Source organism: Vanellus vanellus, assembly GCF_965231255.1.
Source record: "Vanellus vanellus genome assembly, chromosome: Z".
In the NCBI taxonomy this organism is placed as follows: Eukaryota; Metazoa; Chordata; class Aves; order Charadriiformes; family Charadriidae; genus Vanellus; species Vanellus vanellus.
The window spans coordinates 89,149,342-89,175,632 of NC_138908.1; the positions used below are offsets into that span (position 1 = coordinate 89,149,342).

General features: G+C 47.4%; 2 protein-coding genes across 2 annotated transcripts in view; both read left to right on the forward strand.

The window, feature by feature from the left end:
* Positions 1-4,052, forward strand: part of ZNF532 (zinc finger protein 532) — a 45,332-nt gene extending 41,280 nt beyond the window's left edge. The window contains exons 9-10 of the mRNA XM_082497472.1: positions 1,132-1,279; positions 1,811-4,052. Coding sequence (XP_082353598.1) covers positions 1,132-1,279; positions 1,811-2,305 — 643 coding nt within the window. The 3' untranslated portion in view covers positions 2,306-4,052. The remainder of the gene's footprint in view (positions 1-1,131; positions 1,280-1,810) is intronic.
* A 13,246-nt stretch (positions 4,053-17,298) lies between these two features.
* SEC11C (SEC11 homolog C, signal peptidase complex subunit) lies at positions 17,299-24,553 on the forward strand. Its single transcript, XM_082497732.1, has 6 exons — positions 17,299-17,491; positions 18,841-18,950; positions 20,195-20,344; positions 22,455-22,574; positions 23,860-23,917; positions 24,349-24,553. Exons 1-6 carry the CDS (start codon positions 17,450-17,452, stop codon positions 24,400-24,402), a joined length of 534 nt encoding a protein of 177 aa, XP_082353858.1. The 5' UTR covers positions 17,299-17,449; the 3' UTR covers positions 24,403-24,553.
* Positions 24,554-26,291: the final 1,738 nt, after the last annotated feature.

Sequence of the window (26,291 nt, forward strand, 5' to 3'; positions counted from 1 at the left end):
TTTTGTATGTATTTGCATGCTGCGGGACTGAGTTTGAAGTTCTGCAAAGGGAGCTGCGGGCTGCGGCCATTCTCTGCGGCTGAGATCTTAACAGTCCCTTCTCGGCCGTAGCGTGATCTCTGCTGTGTTATGGAACGCACAAGGAAACTTGCGCCTGCCGTGCATAGCAGAGCGTTCCAACAAAGTGCTCTGTACCCTCCTGTCTCCCTTCTCCGAGGTCGCCTGACACAGCCCCTGCATCAGATTGTGTCTAATGTACCCTTGGTTTTGCACACCCTTGGAGCAGAAAGCTTGTTGTGGTTCTCTGTTTTCATTTCAGAATGCCTACGCTATTGTCTCTTTTTTTTTTTTTTTTTAAAGAAAGTTAAATGAAACAGCATTTAGGAGAGAGACTCGGAAAGAGGGTGTTAGAGTTTTTCTCCCCTGCAGTTCTTGTTTGGCCATCCCTCCTCCAGACACCCGTACAGTATGTGACAACATTGGAGCTCAGGAGAAACACACTTCCCAAAAGCACGTGAGAGGTTTAGGAGCGATGCAGCTGGTTCTGTGGGGGAGAATAAAGCACGGATTGTGAAAGGCACGTTTGTTCTGCTGGTTAGTTTGAGCTTGGAAAGGGAGCTGGGGAGGAATCACTAGTTCCAAGGAGTATCCACTACTGTTCTCCAAGTATTTGGATTTGAGTGCAGAATTAAGCGTCATTTGGAACTAGCATTCCTCCTACATGGAAGGTGATTGCTCTCCCTATGAAATTTAAATTAAGGAGAAATTGGGGAAAGCGTCTAATAGAAGGTGCAGTTTGATGATATCACCAGAGGTCCAGGAAACAAACTCAGATGCTCCCGGGTTTTATTCTGACTCACAGTTTGTACCATTTTGGATAGTATCTTCAGAGAACTTCTCATTTGCCCTGAATGTAAGTTGCTTAAATATTTCTAGTTTTATTTTGTAATTACGCTCCTTTTCTTATAACATTTACCTGTGCAATTGATTGGAGAAACGTTGTCGCTATCTTTAATAGATGGTACTCTAGTCTGGATTTATTTACTAGTCCTATTCATATTTTTCAGAACACTACGACCTTTGTTAGGCACGGCATTTGAATCTGTGCACATCCGCTTTGTGTTTATGCAGGCACTGCCCAGATTCAAGACGTACTTTTACCAAGCGGTTGATGTTGGAAAAACATATTCAGTTGATGCACGGCATTAAAGACCCTGATGTGAAAGAAATGACTGAATCGACCAATATGGAAGAAAGGGAAGTAAAAGAAGACACAAAGGTAATCACTTTGAAGATTTGTTCAGTCACTGAGAGTGAAATTTTTGTGGGTATGCATCTTTGATAGATGCAGGTATGTTGATCCCGTAAACGTCTGATCTTCTGTGAAGTAGAGCCAAAAAGGTGTCTCGAAGGTTCCTGCAACAAATTCTGTCATGCTTGGAACTAGAGCATGTTTTTGCAAAGACTTTCTGTTTGGTTTGATCACTGAATGACAGCGAATATAACTTATCCCTTGGCGGTCCATTTTAAGAGCACCTTTCAAAACCTCTGCAACCAAGTCCTCCCAGAGCTGTAGAAAGGCTACCGGGTACGTGTTTGAGAGCACAGGTCCTGTGAGGAGCGGCTGAGGGAACCGGGGGTGTCCAGCCTGCAGAAAAGGAGGCTGAGGGGAGACCTTCAAATATTGTATTTATCAAAGTTGTACTGGAATCTCCCAGAGGAAAGTTTTTAAAGTTTGCAAGTCACAAATAGTTAGGGAAAGGACTGCCTATTTATGCTTACACGATATACCTTTTATGGCATTTTTTAGGTTCCTAGCCCAAAGCGTAAATTGGAAGAACCTGTCCTGGAGTTCAGGCCTCCACGTGGTGCAATCACTCAGCCATTGAAGAAGCTCAAGATAAATGTTTTTAAAGTTCACAAGTGTGCTGTTTGTGGCTTTACAACAGAAAATCTTCTCCAGTTTCATGAACATATTCCTCAGCATAAATCTGACGGCTCTTCGTACCAGTGCAGGGAATGTGGACTCTGCTATACATCTCACGTCTCCCTCTCCAGACATCTCTTCATTGTGCATAAGCTGAAGGAGCCGCAGCCAGTGTCAAAACAGAACGGGGCTGGGGAGGATAATCAGCAAGAAAATAAACCCAATCATGAGGATGAGTCATCTGACAGTACAGCATCCGACAGGAGATGCAAAGTGTGCGCAAAGACTTTTGAAACTGAAGCGGCCTTAAACACTCACATGAGAACACACGGCATGGCCTTCATTAAGTCAAAAAGAATGAGTTCAGCTGAAAAGTGATGGGATCGTTTGGGACGCAGAAATCTCTCTCCACATTGGAATACTAATGACATTTTTGCTACGGAAAGCTCGAGGTATAATAGCGTTAACAGTACTGTTCAGGCTGTTGCAATATATTCTGCATAAAAGCGTCCCCTTCGCCTCATTGTCTATACCCTCAAAACCATTGAAGCAGTATTTGAGTTGAAAAGAGTTTGTATATATTTAAACTAATAACTTTTATACTCTTTGTTATGTGTTTGTATTGGTATCTAGTGGAAAATTTGGGTTTTTCTGTTTTGTTTCTGTTCTTTTTCTAGTAAGTTTCTTTAAAACAGAGATCTGAATGCTGGGGCAGTTCCTTGGGTTCTCCTAAACTGTTTCTTACTTGAGTGCTTCTGAAAGCACGTTTAGCTAACGGAAGCGCCTCAGAAGGCAGTGCTCGGAGGAGAGTGGGGAGGGGAAGCAAGCTAAGGGGAGATTTTAAATTCTAACAACGTGTGCTTCTAAATGTCTAAGGAAGCTTTTAAACTTTCTCTTAAAATACTTATATATTTAAAAAAAAAAAAAAAAAAAAAAAAAAGAAGTACCGCTGCATACGTAAAATGCGGTGCTGGTTTTAGGTGGCACCACCGGAACAGGTGCAGACCCCCTGGAATGCTAAAGTACTTTCGAAAAGTATAATTGCACAACTCCGCGTGTCATGAAGTGATTTTTCAGGCCATCAGGTGCTTGTGATCAAAGCTCAATCTGTCACAAAAGGGCTGGGCTGCTCTGGATTTAACAAATAAGATGTAATTAGAGGAGTAGGTTTATAATGATGATGTTTCTTGTCATGTAATTTATTAAACATTATATAGAAGTGAATACACAGCAGTATGTATTTTCCTTTGTCTCTGGTTGTTGAAAGAAACCAGTTAACCCTTGCTGCAGGGGTTGGTATTTCCAGCTCTGTACGCTAATGCCAAATGTTCTGGTGCTCAGTGTCACGTACAACCACGACTGTGGAGGACCCAGCACACCAGCCCGTGTGAGTGTAGTCGGGGCTTTCGGCTTCGGCGCGGCCCGCGGGGAGCTCGTTCAGCCATTTCAAACACGTACCTGATCGCACTCGTTACGCTTTCACAAAGTACAAAAAGGTACCATACTGTCCCTTTCACATATAGTTCTCTGTGAGAGTTATATTTTTGGTTTGTTTTTGCATTTTATACCTTGTATGTATCCCTAAAAAAAATTTTTGTACTTTTTTTTAAAACAAATTGTGTATATATAGATAGCTGCATGATATACAGTAGTAATTGTTTGGTTCCTTAAAAGTCTTGCTGCTGTCAGATGTTACTATACACTATGTCCATTACAACTGTATTAAACACATTTCATATGTAAATAAATGTGGAGCATTTTGCCCCTAAAGATTTGTGAGATTCTGTTATTTATCATTAAATTTTAACAGTTTTAAAAATGGAAGTGTTTGAAAAAATACGGATCCTTCTCAGCCACCTCTGTAAAACTTCTTAATCACTCTGGAAATTGTGTATCGCACACATCAGTTCGCTCTCTCTCTTCATCCTCACTCTTAATTCGGTTCGTTGGTAAATGCTTGTTATCCCATTTATATTACTCGCATATTGAGTGGTTATGAGGTACTTCTCCGTCCTAAAACACGCAGCTGGCGTGGCAGGATCGTAGTGTGTAACGTGCACCGGCCATCGCTGCCCTTTCCATTCAGTGTATACCTCTTGAACACTTGTTTGTTGATGTGCACTGTCAACTGTACAACAAATGAGTTATCACTATGCAGAATGGTGTTTTGTATACAGTGAACAGATAATAAAAATTAAATTTTCACAGCCATTATTAATACTTTTGTTTCTTTTCCCTTTTCGCTGTCCTGCACCTGCAAGGGGTGCTGTGAACCAGTAACATAAGTCGTTGTTGGTGCTGCCAGGAGGAAAACCACTAAAAGTTACTGGCGAGTGACCTGAAAGCTGTTGGGCACGATGTGAAATCGCTCCGTGGTCACAGCGCGCTTCCCGGGTCCCGCGCTGCCTTTGCCCCGGGACCGGCACCACGTGTCCGCCCGGGAGCTCACGCTGCGGCAGCCGCCGAGTGGAGCTCAGCACTCGGCAGGAGGCTCCATTCACTTCTAACTGGAACATCGATTTAACTCTCCTTCCAGTAATCTCGTGAAAGGTTTAAGGGATAGTGGGTCTTGAACTGCCCCATAATCTCCAGACACGTTCCTGCGTCAGAGCGGGGACACGCCTGGGTACGGCAGGAAAGGGCAACTGTTCCTCCAGGTAAGAGGTCCCTTTTCGCAGGCAGAAATCCAGCGGAGGTGATGAGGAGAGGAGCTCTTCTGAGGGCTGTGGCTTTTTCCAAATACCAGACTGGGGGGCGGGGGGGATTTAGTGTGAGTGTTAATGCCATGATGATGTTTCTCATGTAGGATTTCTTGCCTCGTTCTCCAGCTCCTCCAGCCGTCAGGGCTTCTCCTCCTGTATCTTCTGCGTAATTCAGGATTCCCAGATACTCACAATGAAAAAGGTCTGTTGGGTCCCTCCCTCTCTTCCCAGGGCAGACTCCCAGTGTCCAAGCCTTACTCCGGGAGTGATGCTTCCACCGGTTCCCTTGTGACATTCTGCTCGGAAGCTGGTCTGTGTCCAGGCAGAGATTTTGTGGTAATGACCAACCTGTTTGTTTGTTGCTGTTTTACTTGGTCTTGGGCGAAGACAGTTTCACGTTGTATTTGCCCGACCCTCTCAGAAATGGGGGCTCCTTTGCTGCTCGAAGCCCGTGGTGCGCCCTCCTCACAGCCCCACGCGTGGTGGTGTCGCCTCCCCGTGCCCCGGCTCTCGGGGCACACGTGTGCTTATCACACGGAAAAGCAAAAGAAGTAGTGGCCCCAAGCATGACACAGGCGCGTTGGAAGTGCGGTGCCTTATTAATGAACTAATTGTCACTGTCCGGAGGGTGGTTGGTCACCCGTCCTCCCTCCACGCCGCAGCCGCTGGGGAAGGCTCGGCTTCCCGGGCTGGAGGAGAGGCGGAGCGGCCGCTGCGAGCGGGGGGCGACGCCGCCATCCCTGCGCCAGGGCTGTGGTTCCAGCAGAAGGGACGTCAAGGGACAGCACGCTGCGATGCAGCCAGCGAGGACGGCACGGAGGAGGGAAGGCGTAAGAGAGGTTTGCTGTGCATTCGCGTACCGAAGAACGGGCGCAAGCGGCCGCGCGCTTGTGAGAGCTGCTGGAGAGACGCCACAAAGGGAACGAAATCTGCGGTGTGTGTTTGCCGAGAGGTTTTTATGTGAGGTCTGACATTTGAGTTGTTTGCTTTTAATTAATGTTGTGACACTGACAGTCAATTGCAACGATGACATTAATACTCCTCTTTTCTATACCTCCTTCCCTCTGAGGCTTTAACAATAACGGATTAAACCTCACAAAACCCGTGAGGTGGGACGGGCATCGTTTATCCTCCACCGTTTTGCAGCCGCTCTCCTGGCTGAACACAGAGGTACCTGACATTGCACAGCAGCTCTAGCGGGCAGATTAGAGCAGAAGTGCTAATTAAGGCTTCAGGGAGCGTGTGTGTGTGTTTCTGCGTGCGTGCGTGTGTGTATGTACACCTCCTTCCTGTCCGAGCCCGTCTGCTCCCCGGCGAGGCATGGCGCTCACCGAGGCCCCTTCCCGCGTATCCAGGCACAGAGAAGCCGCCCGGCCGGGACCCCAACCGCCCGCTCGGCAGCGCAGCGATGGCCGGACGGGGCAAAGCTTTCACCGTGGGCGAGCTCTCCTCAGCTGTTGGCCCTCCCGGAGCGCAGACGGGTTTGCCAGGGCCGGCGGCGGCACGGCGGGTGCCGGGCGCTGTGCCGGGGGACACGCGGCAGTGCCGGGCTGCCACACCGCCCGGCTCCGGCTGTCCCCAGGGCTGCATGCCTATGGCGTCTTCGGGAAACGGGACAGAAACAAGCCCGTGAGGCTGCAGTATGTGTGGAAAAAAACCCACAAACCACCGGGGAAAATCCTGAGCACATCTTCACGTGGATACGTGCTCACTGACCAGCGGGAGGGTACCATCGCCCTCCCGGCAGCGTGGAGACGGCCCTCCGCATCGCCACGGGGCCGCACTGAGACGCTTTCCGAAGCGTTCAATTTGCCAGCAACAAAAGTGCTGAGACGGTGAGACAGGCTGTGAGAGCGGCGGGAAGGAACGGTGAGGGGGGGAAGCGGGACACAGGGTCGGCCAGAGCCGCCTCGCTCCGTGCAATCAACCCCGACGGCAGCAAACGCTGCGCTGTGGGAGAAGCAAAGCGTCGGGGCACGGCGTGGGGCTCGGGGAGCGGCGAGCGCGGCGCAGCCCTCCTGCCAGCCCGACTGCTCCCTGCGTGAGAAACGGGAGCATCCCAACGGGATGGAGGGTTCAGAAGTGCTTCTTCAACAAACATGTAGTTATGACGGGGAACTCTGCATCGGGATGCTACAGACCCTAAAAGCTTAGGTGAATCAAAAAGTAATTAGACAAATTCATGGAGGAAAAACCCACTCAGCGCTCTTTAAAGACAAACCCAGCTTCTCTGGCTTGGGAATGCCCTGTTCTTACAGCATCCTCCAGGCATCCAGTGGTTTTGGCTCTGTCCGAGACAGGGCCTGAGCTAGACAAACCTGTGGTCTGATCTGGGCAGGATGGCTTTAGACTCACTCTTTCCAAGCTGTGGCTTTTTCTTGCAAGCTGAGATCCGCACGTCATATTCCCGTCCTGACGTCCTCTGCAGCCCTACAGCCCCCACCCAACGGCCAGGAGGTGCCCGCGCCTGCACTCCGGGGCTGTCTGTCCTCTCCCCACCCCGCAGCCGTGCTTGCGCTGCAATCCAGACCTCGCCAGTCCCGTCTGTGCCTCCCGCGCAGTGGGTTCTCCGCGTGGCAGCCACTGTTCCAGTCTAGCACGCCACCGGGGCGTCCGCAGCCCCAATCCTCCATCCTCCCCCCGCCAGGATAACAGTACGCGCCGGGGCTATGCACCTTGCTGTACCTCTAAACTCAGCTAGAAACGCATCTGATTCAAGGAATGCACGTGTTGTGTTGTCCAGTGCGTGGCCCCTTTAGCGACTCCCACGTATATCTGCCTCCGTGTGGGGCTATTGGCCACGATGCGCGTATGTATTGCCCACTCCCGCATGGGCGCTTCCCCCCGCGCTACCCCCGCTACTCGCAGGGCTGATCTTGGCTTGCTCAGGGCGGAACTTGGCCTTGTCTCGGCAGACAGCCTTCCCGCAGCGGCGGGTGCAGCAGACGCTGCATGGGGCTGAGCACAGACCTGTCCGGTCTCTTTATTTCTGGAGGGCGTTTACAGATGCACAACTTGACCTGCCAAAGGCCCAAATGTTCTCAGTTCCTAACCTCGGCGTATCTGTGGGGAATGCAGTACGGCAGGTCTATTTAGTTTTAAACGGATTTTTATATAACTCTGACCTTTTCATTCTGTTAATATTACCTGTCTCAGTACACCTAGCATACACGCGCGGCTGCCAGGCCAATAATGGGACACAAAGCAGCCTATTTTATTTTAAAACCTTTCTCAAATATTAGGGCAGTTCAGGAGTCAATTCTTTGTATTTGAATTTCAGATTATTACTAAAAGGTTATCTGTCTAGGCGCCCGGAAGGACGAAGGGTGGGGAGTGGAGTGAGAAGAGGAACAAGTACAGAATATGGCAAACACAGCAGGCACAGGCGTACCCGACCCGCGTCCCCGGGACGCGCGTACAAACCGGCTTCTGTGGCCAGAGGTGGGTGCAGGAGGAGCACGAAAGAAGGAGCACTTCTTCCCTTTGAAAAAAAATGTGTTTTCTCCTCAACAGTGACTGTACAAAAAATTGGGTTTAATGTTATTTATTTCATGGCTAGAAAAAAGACAGCCTTCCTCCCCGGGGGCCACGCGGTCCCTCTGAGGGCGTCTCGGTGGGAGACCCTGCAGAGGGCTCAGTGGAGAGGAGGGGACCGCGTGGGCGGCCCACAGGACAGGTGACCTCTCCCCACTGGACAGCCCTGCACGGCAGACCGCGCCGGGCCGTGGCAAACCCTCCGGCAAAGCGCACGGGGGCCGAGCGCCGACTCGCCTTCGCCGCCGGGCCGAGTGCCACCCTGCGAGGTCCCGGCCCGCACCTTGCCCGGGCTGCCCGCGCCCCTGCGGCTCGGCGGGCGCAGGCTGCGGGTGTCCCTGGGGGGGACACTGCCCGGGGGGCTCAGGCGATGCCCTCCCCGGCACAGAGCGGGGTGGCACCGCACCGCCCCGAATGCGGGTGGCCACAACCTGCCCGTCACTGCAACCCGTGGGGTCGGCGGCGAGACTGAGTCCTGGCAGATCTCGACTCACACGGAGACCCCCGTCTCCACCGAAAACCTCATCCGGGATGGCCGATGCTGGCCCGGGGCGAGAGCAGAGCTGTGTGCTGAGCGCCGTGCTCTCCTCCGCTGCCACACGGTGTTTCGGAAAGAGCTGGAAAAGCGAGGCGCTGGAAACGGCCCAAATTCATCTGGAGAATGAACTGGAGGCACCAGAGTTTTCTTCTCTGACCCCCCAGTTTCTGCTTTGAAGGAAAAAATGTATTTGGAGCAGTAATGTGACTATTAGCAGAATAATCTGAGCATTGTATCCTTCACAGATATGTCCCCTGATGTGATTTGGCAGAAGCCTTTATCCACTTTGTTTATTTTATATTCTTAAATTCTGCTATTTTGTATTCAACGATTCTAATAGGATGGCGGGGATAGGGATGCACCGCATTATCAGTGCAGCGCTCTCTGCGCCCGTCCGGCTCTTGGCCAGCACTGCCGTAGCTCTGCGTGCCGGATCAATACTGAAGGTCAAGTACAACAATATTTCCTGGTTTAAGTGACTGTCACTTTCTCAGTTAAGATGCAGAGCAGTCCCTGATGAATGCAATCAGGCTGTAACCGCAGGAGCCGCTGTCTCAAAATATCATTTGGTCATTACATTTCCATACCGTTGCTGTTAGCAAAATGAGCAGAGCCCTCTATATGCAGAGAAACATCTCTTCATCAACTAGCATTGCTCCGGATGGTTTACCTCGCTGAGATGCGTCCCACGCCTGATGTGCTCCGCTCATGTAATGCCAAGCACTTCCCAAATGCTCATAAAAGTCACAGCACAGCCGCCAAACAGCCCGCTCCGCGGCCAGAGGCCAAACTCGTACCCGTTGAACTTGGTGACCGGGGGCCAGATCGTCTTCTGTGGTACGGCAGCCGAGGTCTTCAAGCGCCATCACATATGTCACCTCTTTTTTGTTTTCCTAGGCAGTGTTTTAGCCTCGGTTCTTCAGTGCAGGTTAAGCAAATAGCAAAGAAAGCGAGTATCATTATCGGCCGCCTCAGTCGCTGGCGCAACGCTGCCGATCTTCCCAGGTAATACAGTCACAGAAGAGAGCAGAGACCGTGGAAAAGTCATAAACAGGTCAAGACGCTGAGGTGACAAGAATTTAAGAGCTGCACATAAACTTTGGGGAAAAAAATCAAAACTGTTTAGTAACTAAAATGCATTGGGAAGGCCCAGAAGCGATGTGACCTTTCCTCCACGGAGAAATTACCGCCCCCCTCTGAGCTCTCCAGCACTGCGCGGCCGCGGCGCTCAGAACAGAACCACACCTCGGGCTGGAAGCGGACATTTCAGATTATTCAGGCTAAGCTGGTTTGATACAAAAGCTTTAGCAGTCTTCATAGGAAAAAGAAAGAAAACATCCCACAAGCCATCTCAGTGTTCTCCCCTCCCCCGGCAAAAAGAAAAACCTACCACACGGCACACATCTTTAGTTCACCAAGAGATTGTTCTTGAAGAAGGATTTAAGATTTTGCTTGGTTAGAATTTTTTAAAAACCTTTTTACCGTCCCCTCATTTACTCTTGGGCAGTTTTAAAAAATATCTTTTTTTTTTTTCACTTGGAAAAGCCTAAACATTTTTTCAAGTTGTTTCTGAGTTTTATTCTGTTTATTCTATTCCTGGGGGGAAGGGGAAGGAAAAGAGAATATTATTTGCTAAATTCAATTGAACGTTCAGATAGTTTGATCTCTCCCTCGCCTTCCCCTTTTCCCCCAGAAAAAGAAATTATTTTCACAAATAAACTATTCCCTGAAACAAATCTACTCAGCTGTAATGGGGTTAGCTATCCAGACACGGGGTTGCAGAGCAGACTAAAAATGTTGACTCATACATTCCGAAATACAACCGTGCAAAGTGACATTCTGGTTGAAAACTGTGCCCGTGAATAGATCCTCGCCAGCCACCAAGACAGAAAATAAGATTCACGAGAGCAGTTACCCAAGACGGAAGCCAGGCATGCTCTAAGGCAGCTGCCTCCAAAGTGGGCTGTGCGCATCCACTGGGGTGCGGGAAGAAAACATTTTTTGTACCGTTAACAAATAATAAAATATCATAAAATAAAATAATTTTGAAAAATGCTTATTCCGCCTTTATCTCATCCTTTTTTATTGTTGTGTCTGTTTTATAACGTGCATAATATTTTAGCAGAGTAGTACATTTCTGTTATTTATAAATAAATAAATCCGCAGGTATTGGGGTTGCAAGCTCAAAAATTTTTTACTGATGGGGTGTGGGACCAAAAACGTTTGTAGACCACTGCTCTAAAGAAACAGCTGTCTCCTGGCACTATGGCATCAGACAAAACAACTTTTGCAGCGCACAACAGCAAAGCCCGTTTTTGCAGCGCACACCTGCAGGTTTGGGGCTGCCGCCAGGGATGCGGTGGGCAGCGGGATCCCCTCCGCCGCAGCGCCGCAGCACCGCAGCCCGGCACCGCAGGACTGCGCGGGGGCAAAACCCATCGCAGCCCCAGGACGGGCGCCTGAGCCCCCCTTGGAATCGACCCCAGAAGGTATCAGACACCCGCGCTGCTCGCGACACATTTTGGGTACGGAAATGGCGCTTTGGAGGCTGCTGAGGGAACACGGAGACCCCTTCCTCGGCCGCGGACGGAGCCGGTGCGGCAGCAGCGCCTCCTCAGCCCCCGCCGCGGGGTTACCCGCCACAACCCGCCCCGAAGGGGAGAGGAGACCAGAGGGGTTCTCAGAGGCGATTTACATGGGAACCCTGGCTGAGATGTTTTGAACTACAAAACTCTCACTGTCCAGCCAACACCCCTAAAGCAAAGAAAGGAATTTTATTGAGATAAAGGGCAGATGACTTTGAATGCAACAGAAAACCAAAAGAAGACACAATGGCAAAATAAGAAAGCCCCGTGCCGGCGTGCGCTGAAAGCACCAGATAAATCACAGCCTTCGCGAAGCCCCGGGGAAATGAACGTACTTAGACTTCCAGCGGCTGCAGAAAAGCCTCCCAGAAGAGCGAGAGTGCAGCCAGAAAGCACATGAATAACCCCAAAGGTGAAGGCCCACATTTCCACAGCGACGGGTCGCTCAGAGCCTGGCCTGTTGGGTGCCCCGCTGTAAGGGACCTTAGTGGGGTTTCAAAGGCACGGCGTGCAGCGCTGCCCGGCGCCGCCTGCTGTGGGCTCTAACAGAAGCCGCTGAAATGACTTCAGGAATCACTTTTAAGAGCAGAGGTGTGTAGCTGGGGTCACACTCCACTGTACTGTTTTTCACACGCAGCAAAGCAGCCCTTCAGCACACCAGTGGGCGTTGTGCGTGTGAAAACGAATGAGGCTGAAGTGTCGAAGCCAATGAAGCCGCAGGTAAACCCCCCGACGCGGGGGAAGGAGGGACCCGTGTCTCCCTGCCGGCCGCCGCGCAGCTGTTGGCGCTCGCGTCTTTCCATGCGGAAGGAGGCAACGGAGGGCTCCGTTCCCAGGAACCGGCTCTCCCAGCCCGTATCGTCAGCTCGGCTGTGTGGCTCAGAGAACGGTACGATGTTCAGAGACTGATTGTTTGGAGAATCTGAGGAGAAGCAGGCACTGGGTCGAGCGGAGCGCGGAGTGCCCTGCAGCTGTGCTCAGCTGTGTAATGATGGGTGCAAATGTGGAGCAACACCATCCAGAGACGGCAACACCCGGTCCTGCGCAGTTCCGCTGGCGACAAACTAAACGTAGTGGGGGGAAGTATTAGGGTCATGATCCTTCTTATGGACATGGTAAAAGACAGTCGAACTGGGGCTGGCCGAGAAGGCGAAGAACAGCATTGTCTCCCGGGTGCACGTGGGCCGGTGTTGCTTCGCAAGCGACGGGTTCAAAGGAGATGTGTTTAGCGGACGCCCAAGTTGCCGTTGGCATTCGCTCTTCAGCCCTTTCCCTCTGAAACAGATCCCCTCCCTGACACACCTTTTCCCTCCCAACGCTGTTGCCCGGCCGATACAGCAGAAGCTTCTTTCGGCGCAAAGGCTCTCCGCTCGCTCGCACTCGGCCGCCGCCGCTCCCATGGGCAGCGTAGTGCGCCAGGAACCAGAAACGGGATCACGGAATTTTCAGAGTTGGAGGGGACCTCGAGAGATCGTCTAGTCCAACTCCCAAAAACCCAGAGGAGAAACCCCAGAGGAGAGCACGGTGTTGGTGTAAGCGGCATCCCGTCGCTTTGGGACAGCGCGGTGTGTGCTACCGGCTGCTCTGACAGCCTGCCGAGCAGCGGGAACGGGAAGCACAACAGCTCCAAATGTATTTGGAAAGAAAGAGCACTCACGGGGGAAGTCAGCTATTGCGTTTCTTCTGAGCTTTACTCTGAGCGGCTGCAAATAGACCTCTCCGGCTTTGCCTATTAACCTACATTTCTCAGCTCAGGTGCGAGGTGCTAGTTATTTGCCCATGACCAATCTCTTTGAAAACAAAGAGCTGTAATGCAAATATTATGTATGCAGGTAGCACCAACGCCTGGATCTTTGCAAAGGTCTGGCAAGACAGCCAGAATGTCAAGAGCTACATTTTTCTGTGTACTAAAAAATTAGCATAATTTTCTACCTGCAGAGCTCCAAAAGATCCACTGTACAAATATTGAAGTCAAACATCCAGAGTCGGGAAGGTTTCAAAATACATGTAACCTTTAAGAATCTAAATCTTCCAGATGGCAAAATAACAAAGCCACCAGCAGAAGTGTGGGTGACTCCTCACATCTGTGGAAAAGGAAGAAAAGCTCGTTCCTGATAGGTTTCCCTCGACTCACCATGAACAATGGGTGAGTAAAAGTGTTTTCCCAGCTTTGGAACTCTAATCAAGCGCAGATCGACAGGCAAAGATACTAACAAAGATACTACGGTCTCAGAACTAAGCGTGGGTTTGTGCCTGGGACAAAAGAGCGTAGCGTCTCTGTGAACGAAAACACGAAGCAGCTGCAATCCTACCAGGCTTCATCACAAAGTTGCCTTCTTGCTTTTCTAAATTCTCCACACACTAGCTCTGCTTTCTCCCTCTACTTCTCACAAAATTCGATTTTCTCACCTGAACTTCCACGTTTCATTCTGTCCATCAGGAATGACTGCACGGACCTGCTCTAACGCTGCCCAGTCTTTGCCATTTACTTTCTCTCAGTCGCTGCCCTTTCCCTGCTAAACAGCTTGCCGTCCAACTCCAGAGTTGATGTATTCCTACTTCACAACAGGCAAGAATAATTTTCTGCCTGGTTTGAGAATTAAAGCACTACCTACACATAATGCTCGGAGATCATTCTCCTGTCACAGCCACTTGCCTTCATTCCGTGCGTGGCGGCATCGCAACCCTAGTCTAGGGCGCAAATTCATCCTTTTATTTGCAGCCATTCATTTTGTGACTTCTAAACTACAGCGAGACTGTACGCAGCTGCGTCTGCAGGAAGGTGCAGAAGCACAGCAGCATCCTGAGTCTTCCTGTCGCCTTTGCATCAATGAAATCCTGCAACAGCCTCAAAAGCCTCCCGATTTATTCTGGGATGCAGCGGCCACAAGAGAGCACAGCAAGGCACCAGCGAGCCCAGGGGCTTATCAGCCGCACCTTCTTGTGCCTGCCCAGTCCGGGGGTTGGACTGGATGATCTCCAGAGGTCCCTTCCAACCCTCACCAGTCTGTGATTCCGTCCGTTTCTCACTCTGGGGTAGCAATATTTGCGGACTGCTGAGCACACGCATCTCTGCACTGCGCTGTGCAGCTGTCGAAGCAGGAAAAACACTCCAAAACAGTTTATTGGAGCAGATACCGTTAACCAACCCGAACTACTTCATCATCACAACCAGTATAAAATAGCCTTGCAAACAAAGGTTGTAAACTCGCTTAGAACAACTGGATAATAGAAAAGTGTCAAATATTTACTGTTAAATGTCAACATACATTTAAATGCAAAGTAAGGTTTAAATCTATTGTACTTTAGTAGGAATTTGGGTGTGGTACATGATATTTTGGAACAAAAGCTGGCTTGGTGTGTGTTTTTTTAATATTAAGGTAAATATGATATTCTGCATTAATATAATGAGTCACTGTGATAGAAATGTACATACATGTAATAGAAATGTACAATGGGACCTGTACTGTTCAACATCTTTGTCGGTGACATGGACAGTGGGGTCGAGTGCACCCTCAGCAAGTTTGCCGATGACACCAAGCTGTGTGGCGAGGTAGACACCCTGGAGGGGAGGGATGCCATCCAGAGGGACCTGGACAGGCTGGAGAGGTGGGCCCAAGCGAACCTCATGACATTCAACCAGGCCAAGTGCAGGGTCCTACATCTGGGTCGGGGCAATCCCAAGCCCAACTCCAGGCTGGGCGGGGAATGGCTGGAGAGCAGCCCTGAGGAGAAGGACCTGGGGGTGCTGATTGACGAGAAGCTCAACATGAGCCGGCAGTGTGCGATCGCAGCCCAGAAGGCCAACCGCATCCTGGGCTGCATCAGAAGAAGTGCGGCCAGCGGGTCAAAGGAGGTGATTCTGCCCCTCCACTCCACTCTCATGAGACCCCACCTGGAGTACTGCATCCAGCTCTGGAGTCCCCAACAGAAGAAGGACATGGACCTGCTGGAGCATGTCCAGAGGAGAACCATGAGGATGATCCGAGGGCTGGAGCACCTCTCCTATGAGGAGAGGCTGAGAGAGTTGGGGCTGTTCAGCCTGGAGAAGAGAAGGCTCCGGGGAGACCTTATTGCGGCCTTCCAGTCCCTAAAGGGGGCCTACAGGAGAGCTGGGGAAGGACTTTTTACTGGGGCGTGTAGCGATAGGACGAGGGGGAATGGCTTTAAACTGGAAGAGGGCAGGTTCAGACTGAACATTAGGAAGAAGGTTTTCCCTGTGAGGGTGGTGCGGCACTGGCACAGGTTACCCAGAGAGGGTGTTGAGGCCCCATCCCTGGAGGTGTTCAAGGCCAGGCTGGACGTGGCCGTGGGCAACCTGGGCTGGGGGGAGGTGTCCCTGCCTATGGCAGGGGGGCTGGAACTTGATGATCTTCAAGGTCCCTTCCAACCCAAACCATTCTATGATTCTATGATCTATAACCATAAGAAATAACATAAAGATTTAATTCCAATGGCAAAGTAAATTTAACAAAGATTTAATTGTCAGATTGTTTAGAAGTGCCTGTGAGTTACTGGTCTAAACTCAGTTCTGCTGCCCTGCTGTAAATTAGTGCTACATCCAATGAGGGCCTTAGGTTTACTCCAGCTGCAATTATTTCTGGTGTAAATGAGAGTTTGGCCTTTTTTTGCTTGAAAGGCACAATTTTCTGGGAGAGAAGTGTAACTAGACAATGGGTAGCTTATGTGTTGTATATTTTCGTTAGCAGTTTTTTGATCATCATTTCCCAGTTGTATAAATATCAGACATGTGGGAAGTGCAGTTACGGGAGCAGTCAGCCACGGCAAAGCAGGATTTAGCTGGCACTGGGAAGGTTTACAGGCTCATAAACAGGCATGGATTCCAAATCATCCCCACAGTACGCCTCTATCAACAATACAGACCGACTGACAGTTTGCACATCATGAAGAGGTTCATTTGAAACAGAAGAACATGTGAGACGCACTGAGCTCACGGGAATGAGCAATTAGCAACTCTTAGAGGAGCAAATGAAAAACCGAAGAGCGGAATGACTACCCTCTTACAACAGCAACTCTCACATTCGTGTCGCGGGCAGCAGGTAACCAACAGGTATTTGGACTTTTCCTAAAGCTTCACCAAACTATTACCTTTATCGTTCCTTTTCTCTGTCTTATACGGACACATCTGCAAACTCTGCAAAAGGACTCAATACATCATGGAAAAAGCATGAAAAATAATATGCAGCTCCGGGTTTTGTGGATAACAGTCACCCACCAGAGACTGTGATTTGTTAGTCTCTTCTATTGATTCCACTTCCCGATCATTTTGTCCCAATCACCATTTTTAATCTTTGTCATTAAAAAAAAAAAAAGGCAAGCCGATCTCACATCGGAGAAAACCTCTATTTTAAAAAAAAAAAAAAAAGCTAAGTAGCGTGGTATGAAAACCCGACTTGTGGGGAACTGCAGACAAACTTTTGCTGTGTGAGAATCTATCAAACATTTCAGTGGGCAGACCCCGCTCTTAAAGAATAGGTAAGTTTGTCCCACACCTTTTTAATTAAAATCTTAATTACACAAAGCAAATTCAGAAATCTTCCATCTTCCGGGGGCGCCGTGACACGGGGCACTGTGACACGGGGGCGCTCCCCCTCCCTGGCCCCGCCCCCGGCGCTGCCCCCCCCGCCCCCGGCGCGCCAATGCGCAGCGCACACGCAGCCGGCGGCGGAGGGCGCTCCGCGGCAGCCGCCTGATCCACAGGAGACGGTGCCCCGCGAGGCCGCTGCCGCCGTTGCGCTGCTCGACGGGCGGCTCTGGCTCGTCCCGCCCTACCGCGGCGTCCCCGCGCCCAGCGGGAGACCCCGCGGACGGCAAACCGGTCGGGCACCTCCGCGGGCGCGAGGCGGGGGGGGCCTCGCCCTCAGGGCCCCGCGCCGCGGGGCATGCCGGGAGCTGTAGTCCGGGCGGCCGCGCAGGCCCAGCGCCGGAGCGGGGCGGCGGGCGGCGGGAGACTACAGCTCCCGGGGCGCCGAGGGGCGGCCCGCGCCGCCGCTCCCCCGGGCCGGCAGCAGTCGCGGCTCGCGGTCAGCGCCGGCGTTGGGGCTGTGAGCGGCTTCTGCCGCGCCCCACTCTGAGGAGCCGCCCGGGAGGGCGCCGGTAGCTCCCGCCGCCGGCCGGGTGCGGCCCTTCCCCGCGGGCCGCCATGGATCTCTTCGGGGACCTGCGGCGCATGAACAAGCGGCAGGTAGCGGCCGGGAGCGGGGCGTGCGGGCCGGGGGCTGGGTCGGGGTCGGGATGCGGAGGCCGCTCGGGGGGTCCGGAGCTGCGGAGCGGCCCGGGGGCGCGGGGCGGGCCGGGCTTGCCGCGCCTGCCGTCGGTGGGGGGGCCGCTCCGGCGCCGGCTGGGCCCTGCCTCCGCCGGGGGTGTGCGCGGCCGCCCCCTCTGCCCTTCCCGGGGGGCGCTGGGCGGCCGCGCCGGGAACGGGCGGCGGGGCGGGGGGCGGCGGGGCCGGGCGGCACTCGGGCGGGGGGGGAGAGCTGAGACACCGCGTCCGTGCGTCCCTGTCAGGTGTCGGCAGCGTTCTGCGGGAGCAGCGCCTGGAACTAACGCGTATCTCTGAACTCCTGTAGTTCAAAATAGGTGTCTTTGGTTTATCTTTGCTATGCGATTGTGCAAGTAACTGCTTGGAAGGGAGAATATGAGAGGGGTAACAAACCTTCTCATTTCCAGGCTGTGGAAGTTCCTTGGTGTGGGTTTTTTCTAAGATCTATCAATCACTTAGAGAAAAAAAAAAAAAAAAAAAAAAAAAAACTTCAGAGCGGATATTGAAGCTTGGCCAATGCCGTTAAACGGGTCACATACCCGAAAATCATAGCATATATCTTTTCAAACTAGAATGATGGTCTGGAAATTTCTGGTTCCATGTTTTCCATCGGTGAGCCCCATGATAAACGGAGGTGGGCAGAGCCATTTTCCACCAGAGTATTGTCGTATGCTGCCCAGAAAAAAAAAAAAATTGTGTGAAGAAAACATATCCACTGCTGTAATGGCTACCGAAGCAGTAGAATTTGGGGGCAGAAAGTTAGTCAAATTGACAAAAGATTTTCCACATAAGAAGCTTTCGCCTGACAATAGCAGAAAATTATTCTTTTTTGTCTCTCTTCCGCCCCCATAGTTCCTCTTTCTAAACAAAAATGTTATAGTATAGCATTTCTTATGTGTGTCTTAAATACTTACAAGCTCAGCTAGGAGTCAAGGATGCGTGATCAAAATAGATTTGATCATTTGCCATGTAGCTTTCTGTATTTTGGAGGTCTTTGCTAGTGAGCTCACCAGCTTCTAGCACTAACAAATGGCAGTATTGCACAGACCTAATAAGCCAAGATTGAGGCACACAGTGCATTAAAACTTCACGCTGCAGTACGGTTTGAGTGGTTGGATTGCCCATACGGCCATCTGTTCCACGAGGCTTCTGTTGGAATACGATCCACACGCCTGGATTGGGATTCAGTGGTGCACGTGGGTTGAAATTCTATGTTGTGTTTCTAAATACAACACAGTAACTTTTAAAAACAATTTTCTTGTTTCATATAGCTGTACTACCAAGTCTTAAATTTTGCCATGATAGTGTCTTCTGCCCTTATGATATGGAAAGGGCTGATCGTCGTTACTGGAAGTGAAAGCCCTATTGTTGTGGTGCTCAGGTAAGTCAATAGAAAGGCTTTTTTTGTTAAAGTCTAACTATGGTTTTGTCCTTTGTCTCCTCCCCTTCCCCCTTGGATAGATTTGGAGTTTGAAATCTCACCTACTTTAAGAAGTACTCAAACACTTATTTTTCTACTAACTGGGCAAAGGCTGCTTTTGTAATTGCAATCTAGTTTTCATTGCAGTTTGTAGAAACAGTAGATGTATGAAACCTTTGAAAATCTCAGCTTGTTCACTTAAGTAACAGATGAACTACTCAAGATTACTTACATCTACATATTGGTACCTAGGGATAGTAATCCCTGTGTAGGAGTTAGGATTCCAAAAGGTTAATTCTGCTTTCATATGAATACATGTAATCCTGTGAAGTTTCTGTTCTCACCTGGAGAAAATATGTGAATGTGCAGCACTTCCAGAAGCCATTGAACAGATTCTGATTCTGTATTTGTTAATGTCTTTTTTTTTTTTTTTTTACCATATGTGTATTTATTTTAAAATTTTATTACAGTAGAACTTCTTTTATGAGTAAATTATACTTGTGTGTCGCTTTTCTCTCAGCGGTGCCTTACTTCTGGTATATAAAAAGCCAGTCTTTACAGCCAGGCCCCCGAGTGCTGATCAAATACATGAAGCTAAACACATGTTCATGGAAGATTCAGCCTGAAAGAAATTGAATGTGTGTCAGCAGGAATGTATGCAGTAAAATAACAGTATTTTAATAGTGGTTGTCCATGTTACTAGTTATGGGAGCTGGAATCCTACCTCAAAGGTTGTTGCCAAAAGATACTATGGCTGGCTTTGAAAAAAGGCATAGTTTTTCTGACCATAAATCACTGATGTAAGCGTAACTCTTGCTCGTGTTAATTAAACTCTTTCTACGTGGAGAAGTACTCCCTGTTGTACTGGGAAGCATTCTTTGGCTTTTCAGTAATGGATTGGTGTTCTTAACCAGAATGGCTCGGTTTGTTCCTTCATCAGAGCTACAGTACTGCGACTTCTCTATACTGCTCATTCCTTTCTTTCACTGAGGCGGTAAGGGAGTCTTTTGTGGGCTGGCTCAGCTTGGGACTTGCTGAGGTTTGGGTTTGTTAAATGTCTGTGTGTAGTGTTACCAAATGGCTGAAGCTACAGACTTCAGTTAAAATTGTGAGTTTATTTGTAAAAATTAAATGTTCGTTGTTTTCGTGGTGGTTCTTTCATGTACCATGATGCTGATAAACTCTCTCTTTCTCTTTGTTTGCAGTGGCAGCATGGAACCAGCTTTTCACAGGGGAGACCTGCTGTTCTTAACAAATTTCCATGATGACCCAATCAGAGCTGGTGAAATAGTTGTTTTTAAAGTTGAAGGCAGAGACATTCCAATAGTTCACAGAGTAATCAAAATACATGAAAAGTAATGCAACTTGGCATTTTCCTTGTTTCTAAACATAGTTTCCTTCACCGTGACGTTCACTCACATTTTAGTTTGGTAGCATATTATGAAAAAAGCAAGCGAGGATATGCTGTAAGATGAAATTCATCTCTAGGATGTAATCTGCTTTTGTCCCCGGTTCTGTGGCACATTTCTTAAGACCCTGACTCTGGTCCCTCGGGGCAGTTGCTCGGGTTCGAAGTAGGTAACCCTACGCCAAAGAGGAGTCCAGTAACGCGAGCTGTACGCATTGTTGCGCCAGCAGTAGCAATACGTATGGGAGCAGAGTCTGCTTCTGTACTGACTCTTGCAGAATTGGGATTTTGGTTATGAGAAATAGCTACTTCTAAAAGCAAATCTCTGAAGGAAGGTGAAGGTTTGGGATCAGAACTATAGATCAAGTCTGACAAGTACGTGATCTTTGCTAACTGAAGTTTTCAGAAAAGAGATTTGACTCAGAATGAAAGAAGAGTTTCTTAGTCTTTTTGTGTCTATTGGTCCCAATGCCAACACCAATTCATGCTGAAAAGCAACAGGTTTGATTACTTGTTTTTACCTTTATTGCATGTGCCTGTTATGATGGACAGTTCCTTCTCAAGCAAAAGAGAGGCAGTTCTGTTTCTAATTCTGCACAGCAAAAAGCTGACCTGGAGGTGGCAAGCACTGGCGTATTTGCTCCTCAGGAAGTCCTGGCCACGAACGGAAGGTGTTTCATCTTTTGAGTAGTATCTGTTCTTCAACGCTTTTTTGAAACAAATGATGTATATCCAAGAATTGCCTCGACTTTTTTTTTTTTTAATACCTAATTTGTCTTCATAAAACCCCCTTGTTTCTTGCTATCATTACTTGCACTTAGCAACTTCTTGAGCAAAATGATTTTGAAGAATGTAAATTTAATAACTTTATTTAAACGGGAGTGTTGAACCGAAGTCTTGCGTGTATCACCTGCCCATATGCCTAATGCTTGAAAGGCAGCGAAATGTGGCAGGTTTTCTAACAGCAGGGGTTAAATTATATCATGTTCAAGATACTTTGTTCATTTGAAACAGTAGGGGAAGGTTATGATTTAGGTGCGTTCAGGGTTTTAAACCTCTATTCCTACAAGAAGGACTGAGCCTCCGCAGCAGCCAGGAGAGGTCAGGGTGCCAGCCCGGCGCTGCAGCTCTGCGGGGTTCAGCTGGGTCGGGGGAAGAAGGGCTCCTGGGGAAGCCTGCCTGTCGCTTGGGTTTCTCCATACAGGCCCCCAAAACCCCACAGAATGTTTTGTCTGTGTGATGTTACCTAAAGACTGGTTACCTGTGGTTTTTTATTTGCCACCTTAATAAATACCAAACGTAAGCGAGGTTTTGCCTGGAACTCACTATTGCAGCGTTAGTGACAAAATACTGAATTTGATGCAGATTTACAGCTACTTCAGAGGCTCTTCAGTATTTATTGCCATCAAAAGGAGGACAAAGATTTATTTTGACATAAATATGATTACTAAGAGTTAAACAAATTTATAGAACTTAGAAGAAAATTGCCTAAAACATTGTATTATTACAAGGTCCACCTTATCTGAAATTTGTGATTCAAATTCGGTGAAATTCTCTAATGTGTGATGACTTCACAGGATCTTATTCCACAATTAAAAAACCAAAACAAAACAAAACCACACAACCAAAGAAACCAAACCCACCACACAACCAAACCTCTTGGTAGGGTATTGTTCAGTATTTCAGAGTTAAATTTCAGTTCTGTTGAAAATTCAGAGGGTTGGGATCTTTTTTCCCAGACGGGCACATACTGCTTTTGTTGAGGAAGTTTACTGCCTGCTCTGGATGGACAGTATCCCTTTCGTGTTGGTTGTGTAATTGATTACATCAAATGACAATCTAGGACTGTTTAGAAGACATTTCTTGTTAAAGTCTATTGACTCTGTCAGTAAAGACTGTAATGTTAATGATTTAATGGTGTTTGTTAAATAAGCAGGACTGGAAGTAAACATTCTTATCTAATCTTGTAGCACTTTCCATCTTCATTGTGCTGTGTAGATGTTAATTGAGGTTTTAAAATTAAGTGGTATTTAGTTCATCACCTCATTGCCTTCTAGAGAAAATGGGAACATCAAATTTCTGACTAAAGGTGATAATAATGAAGTTGATGATAGAGGCTTATACAAAGAAGGTCAGAACTGGTTAGAGAAGAAGGATGTTGTTGGAAGAGCAAGAGGGTAAGTAGTGCAAAATGTATATGGTCTTTGTAACTAAAAGAAAATTTTCAATTGACATCAGTTCTGCTGTTGGTACAGACTAGATCTGGTACAGTATTTTTTTCGTTTCTTAAATAAAATCGTAGTTAAAAAACCCTACTTTACCTGGAAAAGTTGATTTCTGTAATCCTCTTACTGATGTGGAAAGTGGCAACTAATTTTTTGGGAAAATGGCACGTTTAACAAATACTTCAACAGTAAATACAAAGTTAACCAACTTATCCTTGTAATTGCTAGAGATCACTAGGAAATTATTTCCGCATTCCACGGGAATTTTATGCGAGGTTTGGGCTTTTGACTTTGTCCCCTTCCCCAGGTGAGATGAAATCTCTTGAGATTTTTCTCAAATAACTTGATTAAACTTTTATCTAAGGAAAAAAAATATTTCGCATTCAGATGTGCATTAGTGACAAACGTAAATGGTTGGTTTACACTGTTCTTATTTGGAATGTTTTGCTTAGAGCCTGTAGCAAAGCGTTAGTATTGTTTGGGCTATGAGAGTCGTCGTGATGCCACGAGGAGCTCGATGTGAGCTGTGCTGTGTCCGGGAGGCTAAGGTTAACGTCACAGGCCAAACCCAGGGGAAAATAGGACTTCTTGTGTCACATGATATACTTGTGTATTTTATTCCCTAATCTAAGGGTTCCATAAGCTGTTGTAAATAGAGGGTTAACTTGCGTAACAATGCAAAATACTTTTCTGCGAGAATATTTGTTTGCTTGATTATTTATGTATTTTTTTTAGATTCTGTCCCTGCCTTCGAGTTAAATAAAAAGAAACAGAACAAGTGCCCCTCTAAACCCTTAATGCTGGTAGACTAGGTTAAATGCTAATTTAAAATACTTTCTCTATTAGTTTGAAACCCGTTCTGTGTTAGATTGTATGGCTTTTGTAGCTGCAGAACAACAGGAGACCCTAAAAAGCCGATTCCCTTGTGTTGTGGGATGTTAGGCTTTTGTGAGTACCCCTCATTACCATGATATTTACTTGCCATTCCTGGATCCATGTATATTTTTAATGCTGTGAATAATGTACAGATGTGAATAATGTGGGAGGAGAGGGAAATCTGAGAAATCTTGCTCCCAAATTTTCATTAAGTACATAATGTCTTTAAAGTTGCTGCTGTCGATCTGACTTTTGTTCTCTGAAATCCATTATCTAAAATATTTGAGACTGAGGAACATTGAAATATTTCCATGTAATATTTGAGGGTTAATTTCACTTTCATCTGTTTTGTCAATTATAGATTTTTGCCTTACGTTGGCATGGTAACTATAATAATGAATGACTACCCAAAATTTAAGGTATGTGTACAGACATTTTGACTACTTAAATTTAAAACTATAAACTAGCAAGTAAAGGTAGTAGGAGTCTTGCATACAAGAATACATGTTAATAAACTTGTTTCTGTGGCTTGGTAGCGAATATAAAAGGAGCTGTGTTCTCTTGCTGATTTTAGCCGGTCTGTTATCCGGTAGAACTTGGTATATGTAATAATTTGAAAACATTTCATTTATAGGAATGGCATAAGTTAAGTGCATGTGGTTGTGATGCCTGTTTGTAATGAATGTGATCACGTTAAAATATTCCTGTAATTCTGTAGGAACACAACTCTAATTGCGTACTCCTCTAGAAGGTGTAACGTTGGAGAGGGCACACTTTGAACAATTTCTATTTTCAGAGCTTCTATGAAGATAAATTATAATGAGACTTTATTCTCTGTTTTCTTTTGCAGTATGCTCTTCTGGCAGTGATGGGAGCATATGTACTGCTGAAACGGGAATCCTAAAAAAAAAAAGGAGACACACTTTTCCAAGAACAAAGTTAAATATACAGGGGGAAAAAACTAATATATTTCAGATGTTTTCATTTCTGTACACAGTTACAAAACTGTACAAGCTTTTGTCTTGACTAAATAAACTGTACAACTAATGCGTAAAGCTTTTGGCCGTTGGTTAATTATGAAATGGCGTATTTTCTATCTTAAATAGATGCTGCTTTCAGTTAGCCTGTAGCTGGTTTGGGAGACGCTGGCTGTCATGTGCTAAAGCAGCTTATGGCACTCCTTGACGTGCTGTGTCCTTTTTCTTCAGTGGTACCGCATCCGAAACCACTTTCTCCCTCCTGTTTGTTCTTTTTTTTTTTTTCTTGATTATTTTTAATCTCTGTCAGGGCCCTTTCTTTTCACGACCACACAAACTGTTTTTATCTGTATTTGTAGGACATAGCATATGGGTTGGAACAGGTAGTGCGTTGTAGGAGTTTAGTCGGACTTATGCCTAAAGAAAGTTGTCAGGATACGGTCTGACAAAAATAGACAAGAAAGGCTCTTTCATTCTGATTAAGAACTGAGAAATGGACGTGTGGAACTTCTTCCCTGAATTTGAAACTTGCCCCGTTGTGGTGTAGGGACAAAAAACCCCCCATGGCCTGATTCTTAGGGACTGTGTATGTTTCTAGAATTCAGGCTGTTAACCATTCTGCCTTTATGCTCCTAGCTATAAAACAAACCTTATAAAAAGATTTTATGGGGCTTTATTAACACTTGTAAATTACTGAATGAGTAGCAATGTACTTCAGTAATATTACCAATAAGACATAATTCATATTCCAGTTTTGAGAACGTATTGTTCTCTTCTATCATATGATACCTGAAGAGCGCTAAAGATAAAATCGATTTTTTCCTTTAAAAACTTACCTGATAACTGTTTTACATGAAGTTCTGGGTTTTTCTCTTCTTGGCTTCAAATGTCAGTGATGTACCTTCAACAAAGCAGAACTTGTTTTCCTCGCTTGCTTTGGTTTTGTAGCTTTGATAAGGAACAGCATGATGCTTTTTTCCTATGGAGTTTTGTTTATTCTCTGATCCCTTACCTTTACAAAAATATAGTATTATACAATAATGGTACTTCTTCTGTTGTAACTGCTAGTGCTGAAAGGCAGACAACTGCTGAATTTTTCCAAGTAATATTACTTCTTTTGTGTCCTACTAAGCAGTTTTCAAGACAAATTGTATTATAAAATTGACTTGTTTTGTGCCAAATTGTATAGAAATAAAATTGAATATAATAAATGGCATGTCAGAATAATTTAGGTATCCTTAATGCAGTCTTCCCAGAAGTGTACCGTCACGGTTAAGAAAAAATAATTTTGTTTTTGGAGACAGTGTATGTGTAGTAAGGCTTCCCCCCCAGTATTGCTGAAATCGATTTATTCCTATCCACCTCCCCCAGCGCAATCACAGTCAGCTCTAACTTCGAGAGCGGGGTTTTGGACATAACCCAAATGACAAATGGGACACATTACTGTGGGAAATTATTCTTGTGTTGAGGAAACATGGATTAGTAAAATGAGACAAGGATAACATCTAAATATGCAGGTTCGTGCTGGAAAAAAAGGTTCTGTTTCTTAGGTATGATATCCTGTGTCTTGTTTTAACTCTTGGTGATAAACCTTAGCCGGCAGAATTGACTTGCACAATGGAGTGAAATACGGTTGTCGGTGTTGCCGTATCTGCTCTTGCAGTGAAACGCGGGTGACAGTGCGGCCCCGGTTTGTCTTCCTGGATTGAGCTGGATGCCCAGAGATCTGCCCATGCACCCACCAAAGCAGCTTTGGTCAGCCACAGGCAAGAACTTGTTCGTCACAAAAGAGAAAGTAGATGACTCGTATGGTTGA